General features: G+C 53.4%; 6 protein-coding genes across 6 annotated transcripts; 2 read left to right on the forward strand and 4 right to left on the reverse strand.

The window, feature by feature from the left end:
- Positions 1-727: 727 nt before the first annotated feature.
- Positions 728-3,040, forward strand: NCS57_01115700 (uncharacterized protein; the record flags this gene model as incomplete). Its single annotated transcript, XM_053060878.1, has 3 exons — positions 728-788; positions 853-2,319; positions 2,370-3,040. The coding sequence occupies 3 exons, from the start codon at positions 728-730 to the stop codon at positions 3,038-3,040; spliced, it is 2,199 nt and encodes a 732-aa protein (XP_052909264.1).
- Positions 3,041-3,642: 602 nt separating this feature from the next.
- On the reverse strand, positions 3,643-4,580 carry NCS57_01115800 (uncharacterized protein; the record flags this gene model as incomplete). Its single annotated transcript, XM_053060879.1, has 3 exons — positions 3,643-4,001; positions 4,049-4,496; positions 4,551-4,580. 3 exons carry the CDS (start codon positions 4,578-4,580, stop codon positions 3,643-3,645), a joined length of 837 nt encoding a protein of 278 aa, XP_052909265.1.
- A 1,091-nt stretch (positions 4,581-5,671) lies between these two features.
- NCS57_01115900 (uncharacterized protein) lies at positions 5,672-7,795 on the reverse strand (the record flags this gene model as incomplete). The annotated part of the gene is made up of 5 exons (XM_053060880.1): positions 5,672-6,841; positions 6,895-7,011; positions 7,065-7,193; positions 7,245-7,368; positions 7,464-7,795. 5 exons carry the CDS (start codon positions 7,793-7,795, stop codon positions 5,672-5,674), a joined length of 1,872 nt encoding a protein of 623 aa, XP_052909266.1.
- A 1,140-nt stretch (positions 7,796-8,935) lies between these two features.
- On the forward strand, positions 8,936-10,226 carry NCS57_01116000 ([RNA-polymerase]-subunit kinase; the record flags this gene model as incomplete). The annotated part of the gene is made up of 2 exons (XM_053060881.1): positions 8,936-9,158; positions 9,211-10,226. 2 exons carry the CDS (start codon positions 8,936-8,938, stop codon positions 10,224-10,226), a joined length of 1,239 nt encoding a protein of 412 aa, XP_052909267.1.
- A 325-nt stretch (positions 10,227-10,551) lies between these two features.
- Positions 10,552-13,374, reverse strand: NCS57_01116100 (F-box domain-containing protein; the record flags this gene model as incomplete). The annotated part of the gene is made up of 2 exons (XM_053060882.1): positions 10,552-13,226; positions 13,278-13,374. 2 exons carry the CDS (start codon positions 13,372-13,374, stop codon positions 10,552-10,554), a joined length of 2,772 nt encoding a protein of 923 aa, XP_052909268.1.
- An 801-nt stretch (positions 13,375-14,175) lies between these two features.
- On the reverse strand, positions 14,176-16,209 carry NCS57_01116200 (Aspartokinase; the record flags this gene model as incomplete). The annotated part of the gene is made up of 6 exons (XM_053060883.1): positions 14,176-14,273; positions 14,326-15,244; positions 15,462-15,789; positions 15,872-15,952; positions 16,027-16,046; positions 16,120-16,209. The coding sequence occupies 6 exons, from the start codon at positions 16,207-16,209 to the stop codon at positions 14,176-14,178; spliced, it is 1,536 nt and encodes a 511-aa protein (XP_052909269.1).
- Between the last annotated feature and the right edge of the window lie 116 nt (positions 16,210-16,325).

Genomic DNA, 16,325 nt, shown 5'->3' on the forward strand with positions numbered 1-16,325 from the left:
CCTGCGCCTTGAGATCATCGCCCCGGGCCCCATGACGTCAGCACCGAGCACCATCTGGGGTATCAGCATCGCGGGCAGGAAAAGGGAAGGACCTACCTGACGTATGCCGGCGCAGGAGGAAAGCGCCATCGCCTGCTTTCGTCTCGGGGCCAACGACGCCATCACTGGAGCGAGGGACGCCACGAGGGTGTCGCTCTCAGCATCATCATCGTCTTCTCGAATAAATCTTGCTTTGGCCCTATCTCTCTCCATTCCTAGCCGTCTGATCCTTTCCTCTCTTTCATCGTTCGACCAAGAAGACGGGAAAGCTGACTACAGATACTGCCTACATCCTTACCGTCCCTAGATGCAACCTACCTCTGCATACATCATCAAGAGCTTGAGCTGTCGCATTTTACCTCGTTGCTCCCGGCAGCGAAACATATCTTCCGTCTCCACCGTCAAGCAGGACTCGATTTCCAGTTGAGAATTCTACAGGCCCATGACCAGGACGAATACGATTCATTGACAAGACACCTGACGACACCCTCTCGGCGCAGGAACTTGGACAGCTTCCCGAGACCCCGTCTCCAAACCGCCAAGCGTCCTGTTACTGGCTCCATCACTGCCCATCGGGTGCCCTCGACCACTGTCCCGCATCATATTCTGGTCCTGGGTTCGCCCACTTGCATTTTGAATACGAGGGTCTACGCACTTAGAGGCGACGTCTGTTCTGACGTGCAGCATAATGCCCCCCGTCACATCCCAGCAGCCAACCATGATTCAGTCTCAGTCCGCGACAGCCCCAGGTATGTACTCTTGTGGCTGACACCCCCCAGCATCCCACCCGCCAGCTCACTCACATGCGAATAGCGCACAACTCGGGACGGCTCAAATACGCCGACCCCCGCGATCTTCCCAGCTTTCCTTCTACCGGTCTCCGTCCCGATGGTGCTGCTGCAAGTGCTGCGGCTTCTCTCGGGTGGTCCAACCAGAAACCCATCGAGCTTTGGAAGCCCGACAAGACGTCTTCGGCCTCCGCGGCGGCCGCTCTAGCAAAGAACTACAAGATGGCGCCGTCATGGGAACCAACATCTAACTCTGCAGGACAGCAGGCGGCACTTTTAGCAGTTGGCTCCGCAAATGCAGCAAACAAGACGTCGATCCAACGCAAGTCTCACGAGGGTTGGGGAAGCTCTGCTGCCAACCAGGCATTCAACACAAATCGATCCAACTCGATCCGACAAGTTCACCAAACGACCTCCAACTCTTCACTTCAGGGCCAGAAGTCTCTCGCCGCTGCCAAAGGAGCCATGGCAACCACCAGACGCCGCGCTCAGTCCACACCTACAGCCCCTCCTGGCCGCGACCCTCTGAACCCGAGTGCGAGCACACGACCAGATGCGTTAAGTGGTGCAACTCTGGCGCATAAAGCCAGTCTCAGGTCTAAGCCATCGACAGAAAGCGCAGGCGCTGTTCCTATCACAACCATGACCCGAAACATGTTCACCTCTCATCCTCCCGTCAAGCCAGAGGTGGATGAACGGAAAACTAACGAGCAACTTCACGCAACTGCTGTCGCAATGGCACGGAAGATGTACACACAGCAACAGAGGATGATTGACCAGGCCAAGGACAACCAGGGCCAGGATTCCGACGTGGCACATCCCAAGCCATACATCAATCTCCAGGACGCCGCTTACAAGCAAGCCCAAGAGCGACTAGCGAAACTTGAAGAAGAACACCAGAAGAACCGAGACCTCCAAGGATACTATGGGAATTCCACCTCGTCTCGACGCAGATTTATGTTGACTTCGAAACTGCGACGTCGGTCATCGAGTGACGGTGACCTCGATGATCGGCAACAGTCGGAAAAGATTCGACAGCAAATGTCACTCTTTTCAAACAAGCTTTCCGAGGTTGACGAGAAGAAGCGCGCAGAAGATCGCAACATACTACTTGCCGCGGCGCAGCGCAACGTCAAGGCTCGGCTTCAAGGCATGGATGAGAAGGTCTACCACGAAACCGGCATGGTCAACCCAACACTGTTGAACGAGTGGGAGCTCAAGGCTCACCAAGTAGCAACTGCCAGTCATGATGCTAGAAACGAGAACAAGGGCAAGGTTGACATTGGAGGTGGGAAGTTTATGGACCCCCACGAGGTGAACACGATTGCAGCCAAGAGAGTGAAGCCTGTGTTGGACGACATCAACGAGAAGGCAGAGGCTGAGCGGGAGCGACTCGCGGCGCTCAAGCTTGAGGAGGAGGCAAAGAAGGCCGAGCAAGAGAAGCAAAAGGCCCGAGAGCGAGAGATTAAGGAGATTACCAAGAAACTGAAAGGTGAGATGTCTGTCAGCGAAATGGTACACAGGAACTAACACATGTTTCAGAACAAGAAAAGCAAGAGTACAAGACCAAAAAAGCAGAAGAGAAAGCAGCCAGGGCGGAGGAGAAGCGCCACGCCAAGGAGGAGAAGCGAAGGTCCAGGGGCGATTCTGTGGTTACAGGCGAAGAGGGCACTGACGATCATGCAAGTGCTCGAAGTGAAGAGGCTGGAGGTGTACTTGTGACGGAACCGATTGAGCAACCTACAACAACGAGGCTTGACACGGATACGAGCAATACGGACAACCAGCGCAAAATGAGTGACTCAGGAATGTCACCCACCTCCAAGGTCAAGGGGTGGATCAGGAACCGATTCTCTCGAGGGAAGTCTCTGGGAGAAAAGGACAGGGAGACCCACGACCACAAGAGGCGCAGCTTCATCGGAGGTGCTGCTCTTCGGGGATCGGATCTGAATCATAGTACGACAAGTCTTGATAACCGGCCGTCGAGCATGCGAGACGTTGCTCTCGCCGGTCGAAGTGCCCAAGCCGAGACGAGCGACCCGGAACGGAAGGATTCTCGGGGCGTCAGCCCTGTCAGCACTCTTGAGGATCTAACAACAGATAGGACCCGAGATTTGGCGATCACTCCGCCTCCAGCGATCGAGGATCCGGCAGTGCGGGAGACGCCTAGTCCATCCCGGGATTCTCGGTTCAAGGAGATGATGGATCAATAAGCTGCTTACTATGTAGTGACATGTTGGATGGTTCCTGGCGCATAGCATTGGGTGTTTAACATGGGAGGAGTGTCATTGGGTGGTGATTACTTGAGTTTGGTGTCGGAGTTAAGTGGAAGTCTCCTATTCGATAGTGTCTTTGGATGACGCGCAGTCCCTGAGCGTGGCGTATCATGTTTGTATGACAATGATGAGGACCCTATTTGTCAGGGAGATGGGATACCTGTGTTTTGAGTATACGACAAGTGGACATGTTTTTCACGTTGGAAACGATGGTCATGATGGAAAAGGTGCAATGTGCACAGATTGTATGTATGTACAGTACAAGATGATGAATGTCTAAGCTAGTGTAACAGAGTCGTGGCGGCATCCAATGTCTTTCCCAATGTCTAACAGTGTTTAGAATGCAGCCTTAAACCAAACAGAATGTATGCTGTCTCTAGTTTGAGCCAGTTCCTGGTTCCCAAAACGCCATGCAACCAAAAAGGGGGAATCATTCCGGCATATCCCATGCAAGCGAGATGTTTTGTGTGTGTGTGTTTATGTGTAATTATGTCTTGTTGGAGATGTAATGTATGTATGGTGTTGATGGATATCGAGTCTTAAAAGTCTCGGGGAGGAGGACCGTTCTGGGCCATCTCGACGTCGCGGGGGTAGATATTGCTGCTCGACCCGTTACCGCTGTCAACGTCGTTGGGCGTGGCAGAAGCAGAGGGGACGAGGTAGGACTTGGGGTACCTAGCGTCAGGACTCTTTGTGCGGACGGCAGGGTAGAGGTCGATGACGAAGGAGACGGCGTAGAAGGTGAAGATGAAGGAGATGATCCACTCGAGGACGGCGGCAGGATCTCGCTTCTTCTGGCGGCTGAGGACGCCGAAGGCGACGATGAGGGCGAACTCGACGATGATGAAGACGAGCTTTACCCAGAAGGAGAGGCGGAGCATGCGGTGTTCGCGATATTCTGGTGATGTTAGAGGGTGGTTTGTGACAAAGTGAGGGTATACATGCTCTTGCCCAGACGTTGGTATTCAGAGCAGATGAATACAGCAGAGATGAGGTAGCCTCCAATAAAGAGTCCGAGGAACAAGTTATGCAGCACCTTGTACTTGCCCGTCTTGAAGATAGACAAGCAAATAAGCCCAACAGTACCAACAATGGCAAACACCATGGACAAGATGCTCAGGATCTTTTCACCAAGGGAGACGTTGGGGACGAGGCGACCGTTGTGTCGCAGCCAGCGCTCCGAGAAGAAGGCGAGGTCGAGAAAGACGGACGTTAAGACGCAGCCGACGATGAAGAGCGGCTGGAGACGGTCGGCGCCGACGTTGGAGATGTATGCGATGTTGGCGTCCTCGTTCATGGTCGGGTAGCGGCGGCCGTGCTGGTTTACGAGCCATTCGAGAAGGAGGCCGAGGAGCATGCCGCACCAGACGAGGCCCGAGATGATGGGGAACCACTAGATGCTGTCAGTTGAGAGTTGGAGGGGGGGTTTGTGGTGTTGATGACGTACCCAGTATGAGAATACTCCTTTTACTGCCATTTTGGCGGTAGTTGTGATGTTTTGGTGTTGATGTACAAGTGAAGCTCTCGCGTGTACCCAATCAAGCAAGTGACAGTACCCAAGGAGTTGTTGAGGGTAAATAAACTGACACGCGACAAACGGCGCAGATGTAGAAAATGAAAAACAGATATCAAGGAAATAATAAAAATAAAAAAAAGATTGGGGAGGATGATGTCAAGTATATGCTCCTCTATGGGTCACACAATACGTAAGGTATGGAGTCGTTAGAAATGCTTCGTCCCTCTCGGCCGGGAACTAAAGTATTTTAGCTTTCAAATGCACCCGACGATCTCGGACACATCGGACAGCCCGGGGTCCCGCAACGCGTAAAGTCCGGGACAGCGAATGATTCCAGCTTCTTTTTCTTGGCAAGAGCTCAGCCCTGTCGATTGGTTCTTCCCCGATCAAAGTAAATAATGATCAAGAGCACGCGGCCGAGGCAGTGAAAAGAAGAAGCAAGATGAACTGCAACTGTAAACTTGTGGCGCGGACGTGGCGTGGTTTGACAGGGGGCTAGCGCAGCGGTTCAACTGGTGACGCGGCAGCCAAACGGGGTCCAGTTGAAGAGCGTGGCGTAGCAGATAAAGAGAAGAAACAAGACAACGAGAGAATTAGATTCAATGAAATGCAGTTTAGCTTGTTGAAACAGTATTACAAAGACGGAAAAAGGCCAAGAAAAAAAGGCACACGACACTGACACGACTGCGAAATTACTCGGTAAATGCAACCTTCACATGACATCATACCATTTCTTTGCTTTTCCCCTTGGATTACATCATCAAGATTCTTCCCCCCCTTCCCTTTTTCAATTAAAACTCTCCGCCCATGACTTGGGCTTGTGGGGCTGTGCTTAACATCCCTGATTCAGGGCAGAATGTCATCTTTGACATCACAGGTTCCGCTTACAAGATCAACAACCTCTTTACAAAAATGCCCAATCAGTAGAGGGCTACAGGTCACAGGCACCTTGAAGAAGAGACGACAATTATGGATACCATGGCACCAATGGCTTCCAGAGACAATAAATCATTATTCTCCAAGACTTTTCCCAATCCATCTACCATCATCAACTAACCGTACTTCCTATCCCCAAACTTGTACTCCTCCTGGTGATGATACGGCGTATCTTGATGTCGATGATCATCATGAAGACGCCCATTGTGCTCACTCTTGGGATACGGCGGCGCATCACCATCATCCAGCTCATCAAAGAAGTAGTCGATATTCTCATCGTCATCAAACTTGCCATGGTGCTTGTCGTCGTCGTAGTGACTATCGCGGTCACGGTGCCCATGGCCACCACGGTCCTCACGGAGCTTGTCGGCGGCGTACTGCTCGCCTCGATTCCTGTACTGGGGCGGCAGGCGCTCGTTCCTTGCCTTTTCGCGGTAGTAGCTGTAGGGCGACGTCTTGTCTTCAGAACCCTGCCACCTCTCCACCGTGTCCTCGACGTCGTCGTGGATCCTGTGCTGGCGGATCTTCTCCTCTTCCTGTTTTGGAGTCAGCGGCTTCAGCGGCCTTATCTTGTCCCCCGTCATGAGGACGGGACGTATGGATTGTTGCAACATGAAAAAGCTGCGCTTCTGGTGATGGTCAGCATGGCCGCGGTGCTTACCATGATGGTGGCCGTGACCCTCGCGATGGCCCTGATGATGGCCTTTCTGATGCCCGTGGCTATGACCGTGCTTGTTTCCGTGGCCATGCTCGTTCTTGTGCCCGTGAAGCTCGTGGTGGCCCTCCTTATGGCCGTGATGATGGCCACGGTGATGACCGCCGTCATGTCCGTGGTGATGACCTCCCTTCTGGCCATGATGATGGCCGTGGTGGTGAACATGATGATAGCCATCCCTTCCCTTTCGAACATGAGAAAGAGTCTCGGTGTAACCACCATCATGGCCATGATTCTTATAACCACGGTAGATACCGTGTCCGTGTTCATGACCATGCCCATGACCGTGATGACCGTGACCGTGACCGTCATGTCCATGTCCATGTCCATGGCCCTGAACACCGTGCTTCCGGCCACCCTTACCATAATGCTCAACCTTCCTAGCCCTTTCCTCGGCTTCGGATGGGTAGTTCTTGAAATCTTCACCCGTGATCAGAGGTGTAGAGATGAACCTGTTAAAGGCCTCCTGGACACTATCTCCAGTAGTACCGTCCTCGGCACCCTGCTTGCGCATGATGACCTTGAGAGATTCCTTAGATTCGATGCGACGTCCAAGATCCAGAACGAAAGCCTACCAGATGATTCAGTACAAACACTTCTTGGCTTTCACTTTGTACTACTCACTCGGTCGGCGGCACGCAAGCTGTTGATAGCGGTCAGGATGGGACGGTCGACCTCACCCTCGAGGTACCTACCCGACTCGTGGGTGACCTTTAGGAGGCGGATAACCGATTGAGCATACTATTATGGATGTTAGATATCAAACTGACATACTCTATCTGGGTGTTGCTCACGTGAATGTAGCACTTGGTCACGACAGCCTCCTCGGCACGGGTGAAGCACTTGTCGAGGGTGGTGTGGTCGACATATTTGTCAAAGAGATCAAGACCATACTCGAGTCTATAGATAGCCTCACGGATATGCTATACATCCTTGTCAGCTTCAAATCATCATGGTCATTGAAGTCAACTCACATCCCAGCAGGTCGAGTTCTGGCGGCAGAGACTAGTCTGCACAAGATGAGCCGCATGATCAGCCTTCTCGGCGAGGATGTAAAGATCTCGACACAGGCTCTTCTCCGTCAGGATGTAGCAAGGCCTGATGGGATGCAAGTGGTGAGTGTGATGGTGGTGATAATGGGGATGAAGATGTCCATGGCGATGGTGCTTGGTGGGATGCCTGTGCCTGGACACGCCATGCCTGTGGTGGGAAGTCTGGTGGTGATGGCCATGATGGGCCGAGCTGTGCCTGTTATCGTGAGATTCCCTGTGCTCGCTGTCGTGCACTTGGTCATGTCCATGGCGGTGATCTTGGCTATGGCCGTGGCGATGCTCTTGGTGGTGATCATGACGATGACCCTCGCTGTGTCCGTGACGGTGAGCCTCATTATGTCCATGCCCATGACGATGGCCTTCATCGTGTCCATGGCGATGTGCCTCATTATGATCGTGGCGATGTCCATGTCCGTGATGACCCTCATGATGGTGCTCATGGCGGCCATGGTCATGATTCCCATGATTGACATCGCGAGCTCTAAGCGGGCCATCAAACACCCTGCTCCCAGGACCAGAAGTGACCTTTGGTCCCTTCTTTTTCTCAAAGAGGTCAAATGGGCGAATAGTGATCTTGGCCTTGGAACCACGAACGAGAGGGTGATCCTTATGTTTGTTGTTGAACAAGGGCGCGAAACCCATGATAGGGAGCGGGAACGCCAGGAGCGCCGAAAGGGCGAGAGCCACCTTCATGATGAATGTCGGTCTCAAAACAAACAAGAATGTATTGCAAGCGAGGGTGGGTTGGATAGGGGTTGAGGCCAGGTATTCCATTGCTTGAAGAACAAGGCAGTTAAATACATGGCTATGTGTCTTTGTCTTTTTCGCAGTTCCAGCATGATGAAATAACTATGCATAGTAGCGGAGGAAAAGGCTTCCACAACTCGACGCCTCGCTGTAGATTTTGGCCGAGTTCCACGTCTTCAGGCTGAAGCTTCAATGAGAACACTTGTTCATTTTTCTTAGATGCCAAATCAAAGATTCACTAGAACTGTGATGTTCTGATGGTGTTGTCGTTCAAGTCGTACTCTGCATTAATAACGAAACCTTGAGGCAAACTCCCCTCACGAGGCGCCCTTTCATGTCCTTTTTCGTGTAGCCATGGCTAACAGAGGCCGCGCAAGCACCGAGAGTCGAATGTTATCATGACGAGAATATCCAAAAGCCCAGACTCTTGGTCGTGCAAAATAGGCCTCTGATTGCAGCACTTGCTCAGCCCCTGGCTTCGGGCTTGCCGATGGAGTTGAAGCTGTATGTTCTTGTAGCAATTGGCTCATTTCCATAGCATCACTAGGAATAAATCATGATGAATGATACCAGCCTCTTTAAGCCGATGAGAGAACCATGTTGCGAGATGATGGGAAGAAGGTTCAAAAAGGACCTCAGGGGAGAGGTACGTACCTCCTGTGACGTTGAGTCGGCGAATTAAACGCCGATGTTCCGACGCACGGAGAAACGCCTCCGATAACGATAAGCGTAGGCTTCACTCAGCTTCATCCAACTTCAACCATTTACTCCCAAGAGTGCGATTCTCTCTTCGCCTCTTGATCAGCTCTATCCCTCCCATTGAACGCGTCCGCTGGTTCACTCCCAGCTGGCCGCAAACCTTCAACATGGCAGTCTCCCCAGTCGTCACCCACACGGTAGAGGTGCCTCAATCACAAACCCTCCAGCGCGCCATCTCTTCGCCTCTCAAGAACGTCACCTCGCAAACCTCTTCCTCCAATGGCACTCCTAAACCACCCGTCACGTCGGTGCCTGCGCCAGCCACCATGCCTGCGACTTTGGATCTCGCCGAGCAGATGAACGACGAGGAGAAGCGGAAATACGTCAAAGGTGACAGCGTGCATACACACCCTTCCGAAGCATTATTGTTAACTCTCTACAGGCAAGAAGCTAGGTGAAGGTACCTACGCCATCGTCTTCCTCGGCCACCTCCGCTCCAAGCCGTCCACCCTCGTCGCCATCAAAAAGATCAAGGTGCAGAAGGAGTACGACGAGGGCATGGCGCCCGACGCCGTCCGCGAGCTCAAGCACCTCCAGGAGCTCTCCCACCCAAACATCATCTCCCTCCTCTCCGTCTTCTCCTCCAAGGACCAGAACCTCAACCTCGTCCTCGAGTACCTGCCCCGCGGCGACCTCGAGATGCTCATCCGCGACACGGAAAACGTCCGCTACGGTACAGCAGACATCAAGACGTGGATGGGCATGCTCACCCGCGCCGTGTGGTTCTGCCACGAGAACTTTGTTCTACACCGTGATATCAAGCCCAACAACTTGCTCATCGCCGCTGACGGGGAGGTCAAGCTTGCTGATTTTGGTCTCGCGCGCAGCTTTGCCGATCCTCACCAGCTCATGTCGTCGCGCGTCATCACCCGCTGGTATCGTCCCCCTGAGCTGCTCTTTGACGCAAAGCACTACAGCGGCGCTGTCGACGTCTGGTCCGTCGGCACTGTCTTTGCGGAGCTCATCATGCGTGCGCCCTACCTCCCCGGCAACACGGACCTCGACCAGGTCCGTCTCGTCTGCGAGGCCATCGGCACACCTACCGAGGACAACTGGCCCGGCGTCACGAAGCTCTCCGGGTACGCTGTTCCCGGACAGCACCCGGTTCGTGGTAAAGACTGGTATGAGATGCGCTTCGGCAGTGTGGGCTCTGACGGTGTCGATCTCCTCATGAAGACGCTCATCCTCGACCCCAAGAAGCGCATCACAGCCCGCTCCATGCTCGATCACCCGTGGTGGCACTCGGAGCCCAAGCCCACGCGAAAGCAGGACCTCCCAAAGAAAGGCGGTGCCGGGGCCGACGACAAGATGGGAGCCGACCTCAAGCGCAGGCCGGGCGTCATTGACGACGATCGGGGATCCAAGGTTGCTCGCAAGCTCGACTTTGGAGGCATGTAAAAAAGGGGAAACTTATATACCTGGCGCATTGGAAGGGGAGGGGGATCTTTCACGAGCATACGGTACTCGTTTCACTTTGGCATCATTTGGCGTTTGAATCTGGGCAGACACACAAGACAAGACTTTGCTGAAAAGGGGGGAGGCAAACAAAGGCATGGGAAGGCTTTCCATTTAGATTAGATGGATTGGATTCTTCCCCATTCATCATGATACGTAATTCTATATTGTTTTTATATCCCAACCAAAACACTCGCTCCCAACATGTCTCGTGACGTTCATTTCCCTTCAAACCCAAGATTCCCCATTCATGAGCATTCATCATCCGTCACATAAGTAAGCACTCCAATCCATACATAGCTCTCTCTACGCTCTTCCTTACTTGATACCAGTCAGCCCTCCTCTGGGCATACTCATACACCTCCTCAGCTCGAAACACGCCACCAAAGCGGTCACCATCGGCAATGACAGTAGCCATCTCTCGAGCGTGGCGCGGATCAATGAGAAAGATCTGGCTGAGCTCACGCAGGGCGCCAAAGTAGGCCAAAAGATCGGCATTGCGCAGGGTGCGTATGTACTCGAAATACAGATTCATGTCGGCGATAAGTGTGATAGCACCAGCAGTGCTGACGCGCTGGCGCTTGAGGTGCTTGCAGATGGCGGTGAAGAGGCGCAGTCCGACCTCGCCATTGAACACGTCCAGCATCGACTTGTCCGTCGTGCCCACGAGCATGGTTGTATGAGACGAGACGAGGTCGACGATGCGCTTCGCTGTCGAGGTCGGGCCAATGTCCGGCTCAGCGGCCGGGGCGGCGGGTTTCTCGACGGGGGTGCTAGACCCGAAGCCAGACCCGAACGCGGAGGCACCAAAGGGAGAAGAGGAGGATGGAGCCGAGGGGTCGACCGGGTTGTAATCCGTAGGTAGCTGCGTCGTGGCCTGGAGATACTCAACCTCATCCATCAAGACATCAATGCCCTTATTCAGACCAGCTGCAACACTCTCATCAAGCATCTGCTCAAACTTCTTCTTGGCCAGACCCGCTGGATCCAAAAAGTCGTTCCGGTCAGCAATCTTTGGCGCGGCGAGCTGCTGCTCGTAAAAGACGTCAATCATCTGCGAGATGAGGTCGCCCACGTTGACGAGCTCGATGAATGTGACGAGCGGCGCCACGCCCGCCTTGTTGTGGTCGCTGACTTCTCGGGGGTTATAATGTGAGAGGTGATCGACGGCCATGTCGAAGCCAGTCTTGACGTGCTTCTGTCCGAGGATGCGCAACAGTACCACAAAGATGCTTGCACACTGCTCCCGTGCCTCGCCGCCGGCTTGTCCGCCCAGGCGGATAAAAACAGCAGCACGGCCTAGACTAGTCTTTGCAGCATGCACCAGGTTCAGCGCAATCTCAATGCTAAAGAGCGACTTGATGCCCTCCAGCTTAGATGCCATGATAGCAGCCTTTGCCGCAAGCTCATCTGTCGGCGCCTGCGCGGGCAGTGGACTCTTGTGTCCATCAAGACCTACACTAGGCGTCTCTGGCCGTGAAGGCTGAGGAGTAAGACTTCCAGAGCCATTGGCCTCTTTGGACGCGGATGAAGCTGCAGCCGCTGACGGCTTGCTCGTTGCAAAGGGAGAACCAATGGGGAAGCTGGGTAATACCGTAACAGGCATCATGACGACCTTCTTGAAGGAGCTAAGAAAGTCCTTCTTGTCCGCCGATCGGTTGATGTTGGACATGTAGAACGACTCTATCGTCGAGTCCTGCTCCGACAACTTCTTCTCCCAACTCGCCACCTCCGTCTCGGCGTGGTTTGTGAAAAAGTCCAGCTCGGCCTGGAGGTAGAGGTCAAGATGCGGTTCGAACACTCGTAATGAGAGTTCCTTTGCCGCCTCTTTAATGTCCCGTGTAGATCCCTTTGGCGGTGTGAGGGATTGGAAGAAGAGCATTGTCTGCTCAAAGACGCCGGATACCGCCTTGAGATATGCCTCGATGCTTCGCTCATGGGCTTCATCGAATAAAGGTGTCGAGTACTCCATGATAATATCCTCCCTCACCTTATCCACAAAAGTCCAGAATACGTGTGCTGGCTCAGGAAAGATGCGCTCCATGACCGAAGCTTGCTCGTTGACCTTGGCAAGGAGCATCTCGAAAAACAGCCTCGAAGGCTCAAGTGTGATGTCATCCTCAGGCGCCTGGTTAAGGCAGTCCATCGAATTCACCACCAGCAGTTCCCGATCATTAAAGATGGGATGTTTCTGGATGAAGAGGTCAACACCCCCTGTTGCGCCGTCAAGCGTGTGAAGGACATGTGCATATCGTCGCATACGCCCATCAACATCCCAGAACTCGTATCCTTGCTCAAACTCTCGCAACACGGCGCTCTCAAAGATTCCAATCATGGAGGAAACCTTCTCCGTCCGTTCATGAGATCCAGACGCCCAGTCGCTTTTGGAGAAGCGCTGCAAGTTGGAGAGCATCTGCGCTTGTCGCTCAGGATCGCGAAACGCCTGAAACACAATAGGATCTGCGTGACTCTTTGCTCGTGCCAGGTCGTAGTAAAAGGGTGCAAGGGCGCCGTAGATCTTGCCGTACTCGTGTCTCGCGCCGCCTCGAATACTCCGTACCTTCTTGAAGACGTCAAGATATGCTGCTGGATCCTCGGCGGGGTTCTTGGAGGTTGCCCCCACAGACATGGTCTCGAATCCATCCCGAATATCAGACATGGTGCGGTTCTTGGCTTCCTCTAGGGACGCATCGAATAGTGTAGTTCCCACGGGTTGAGCAGAAGGCGCATTGGCCTGGCTCGCAGCTTTGGCAGCCTCACGCCTCCGCCGTACGGCTTCCTCAAAGCGCTTCCGAGCCTCTATCTCGTCCCAGCATCCCATGCTCTTTAGTCGCGAGACCCATCGCGTGTCGTCGTAGACCATTTCTCGTAGGCGGTGGGAGGCGCGGGCACAGCGCATCTGGTCGGCGACAGGGAGGTAGTCGAGGATGGTTGCCAGGATCTCTGTTGGGTGTTAGTACACGCTCATAAGCATGCTACATCTCGCGTTCTTACCCGCTGGGAGATTGGCTTTTGAGTCGAGCATCTCGGTCGCCTTGAGGGTGCTCAGGATGCTGCCGCGATTGGCAGCACCCGTCTTTGATCTATACATGATGGGAGGAGTGTGTCGCAGTGATTTCGATTATGGTCCGTCTCGTTCTTGTTCGTTCAGTGTCGTCTCGTCAGCGTGATATAGTTCTCGTAGTCGTCGTCAGTCGTCTGATTATCCTCCGTACTGCCATAGGTCGGTCAATCCATCAGCATGTGGCCGCCGGGCTCTCCGAGGACAGCGACGCCAGCATTGAGCAATGGAGCCGATCAACGTCTATCGTCGTGAACGATTCGAGATTGTTTGAGTGTCAAAACGTCGCTGTTGAGTTGTAAAAGAAACCTTGTCGGTGGGAATCGCTGGACCCATAATCCGACGTTGGGTTACGTAGCTGGCGGTCGCTGGTTCCAGGGGCGAAGCGAAGCGAAGCTACCGGGGAGGGAGACAATGGGGGTGCCCCGCATCAGCATCAGGAGAGCTTCCCCTGACGACCTCGGGAGGGAACTACCCTATAGCGACAGGTTTTGTGGCCATGTGTAGGTATTTGAGGCGTCTTGGTTATTAATATGGCTATTGTTGAATGCAATGAATATCTATTTGCTTTTGTTTATGTGTTAATAGTAGATGTGCAAAATCACAGCTAAAAGCAAGGTGTACAATCCAAGTATCAAATTATGCCATTCTATCCACCCAATGCAAACTACCCACCATCCAGGCTCTATCGCTTTTACTATATCTCAGCCCTGCATCCAATATGTTACTCCAAACGCCGTGAAATGCTCTCCCTAGTCGATACTTGTAATGACCGCCGAGCCAAAGACACCTCCGAATCCACATGGATATAATGACAACTCCTGTCACATTCTACTCAAGAAAGGTAAAGAGATGTGTATGCAAAACGTTCATGGCCCGGGTGGCATCCCAGGCATTTATCACGCAGGAAATGTTGATCTCGCTAGCGCCTGTCACTCTTGTTAGTATCGTCACACAGCCGAGAAGTATCTGAGCACTTACCCTGTGAAATCATCTCCAGGTTGACATTGTGCTCACCAAGGGTGGAAAACATGCGGCCAGCAATACCAACCATGTTCTTCATCTCGGCACCAACCAAGCTCAGAATGGCCATATCTGTAAGAACACTGACCTCACCGCACTCGGCAAGCTCCTTTGTGGCGCTGGCAAAAGCCTCAACCTGATGACTACCAGCGTGGATGGCCATACTGACGTGCACCTCACTGGTGGAGATGAGATCCACCGAGATGGAGTGCTTGTCGAGGATGGAAAACACACGAGCAAAGAAGCCGTGGGAGATGGAGCGCTTGTTGGAATGGACGTTGATGACGCTGATGTGATCCTTGATAGTGACGGCAGTAGGTCGCTTGGGTTTCCGGTGGTCACTCTCAAGCTTGGGAGAGCCTCTTGTGAGTTGGTGACCAGCCGACAGGATAGGGTCGGGGATAACAATGGTGCCGTTACCGCGTGGGTTCTTGACGTTCTTAATACGGATGGGGATCGGGGGTTGGGCACGGATGACCTGGTCCATAGTAAGATGATGAATGACCTCGGAGCCGTAAAAGGTCAGCTCCGCCGCCTCGGAGGGCGTGATGGACGACAGCAGCCGAGCGGTGGGAACCTTGGAGGGGTCGGCAGAGAAGATGCCGTCGACCTCCTTCCAGACCTGCAGCTCCTCGGCCTTGATGCCCACGGCGCAGAGGGCGGCGCACAGGTCCGTGTAGCCGCGGCCGATGTCGCCGTCGATCAGGCTGCCGGGCACGTTGCCGAAGAATCCCGTAACCACGGGGACCCGGCCCTCGCACGCCACAATCTTGCGGACAAACGCCTCCGAGGCGACTCGGTAGAAGTCGTCGTCGAGCCGTTCTGTAGCATCATAGTGGAATGAGTCGCAGAGGTCGACATATTCCGATTCAACGCCCTGAAGCTGATGTTAGCGTGATTCCCCCAGACTATTGCAAGTGAATAAGTTGCATGAGAGAGATGTTGCTTGTTCCTGATGTAGCTTTCACGACATCCAAACGAGGCATCTCGCAGACTGAAACCAAACGTGCATAGGGTGGATATCATATCCAAAACGGAACTGCTAATTCGCGCACACATGGCCAAGGCACGGCCGGGTAAGGGAGGCAACTCACCACATCCTGCAGCAGCGACGCCATGAACCGACAGCTCAGCTTCTCGCCAAAGCTGATGACGCGGTCCTTGGCCCGCGAGTTGATCTCGAGGTTGAAGCGCTTGGCCGCCACGATGTACTCGACCAGCTCCTGGCACTCATCCCTGATCTTCTGGATGAGCGTCTCGCGCAGGACATTGTCTTTGATGAAGGCCTCGGCTGCGAAAACGTGGTCGTTGCAGATGTCGAGCATCAGCCCCCGCGCCTGCTCGACCAGCTCGTTCTGCTGGTCCTCGTCGACGCACATGGCGGCACCGACGCCGCGTAGTTTTCCATAGACGGCGAGTAGGCTTCTTGCCGTTAGCTGAGTTGCTCATACATGACTACAAGGTCAAATCTGACAGATTAACTGCCATTGACAGAAATACTTACCGGCTGGTGGTTCCCTCAGCCTTCTTACCAGTGCTCCGCGCTGAGCAAACGACAATGACTCTGTTCTGAGACAGGCTGGCTCTATTGGCGGGGTTAGAGACGATTCCAACTCATTTCTCCAACTTTTCCTATTCTCCCCGCGTTTTATGCCATACCTGACAATATCTCTAGCAATCTTTTACAATAAAAAGTCAGCAAAAAATATAATTCTCTCTCAATTGAGTCCCGCGTGGGTAAAGGTAGCAAACCTTGTCTGGAAACTTGCCCACGCTGGTGCCGCCAAACTTCTGGACGACCCAGCCCAGGTCCGAGTGGTTATTGTATGTGTGGCTGCCCATGATTGTGACAAGATGTAACAAAGGAAAGAAGAAATTCTTCCTATTCTTCCCTGAACCCTTGAGGTGAAAGTCGTCGATGAAACGCGGGGGAGGCTCTCAGGGTGTGTCTGCAACCT

Source organism: Fusarium keratoplasticum, chromosome 9, assembly GCF_025433545.1.
Source record: "Fusarium keratoplasticum isolate Fu6.1 chromosome 9, whole genome shotgun sequence".
Taxonomy (NCBI): Eukaryota; Fungi; Ascomycota; class Sordariomycetes; order Hypocreales; family Nectriaceae; genus Fusarium; species Fusarium keratoplasticum.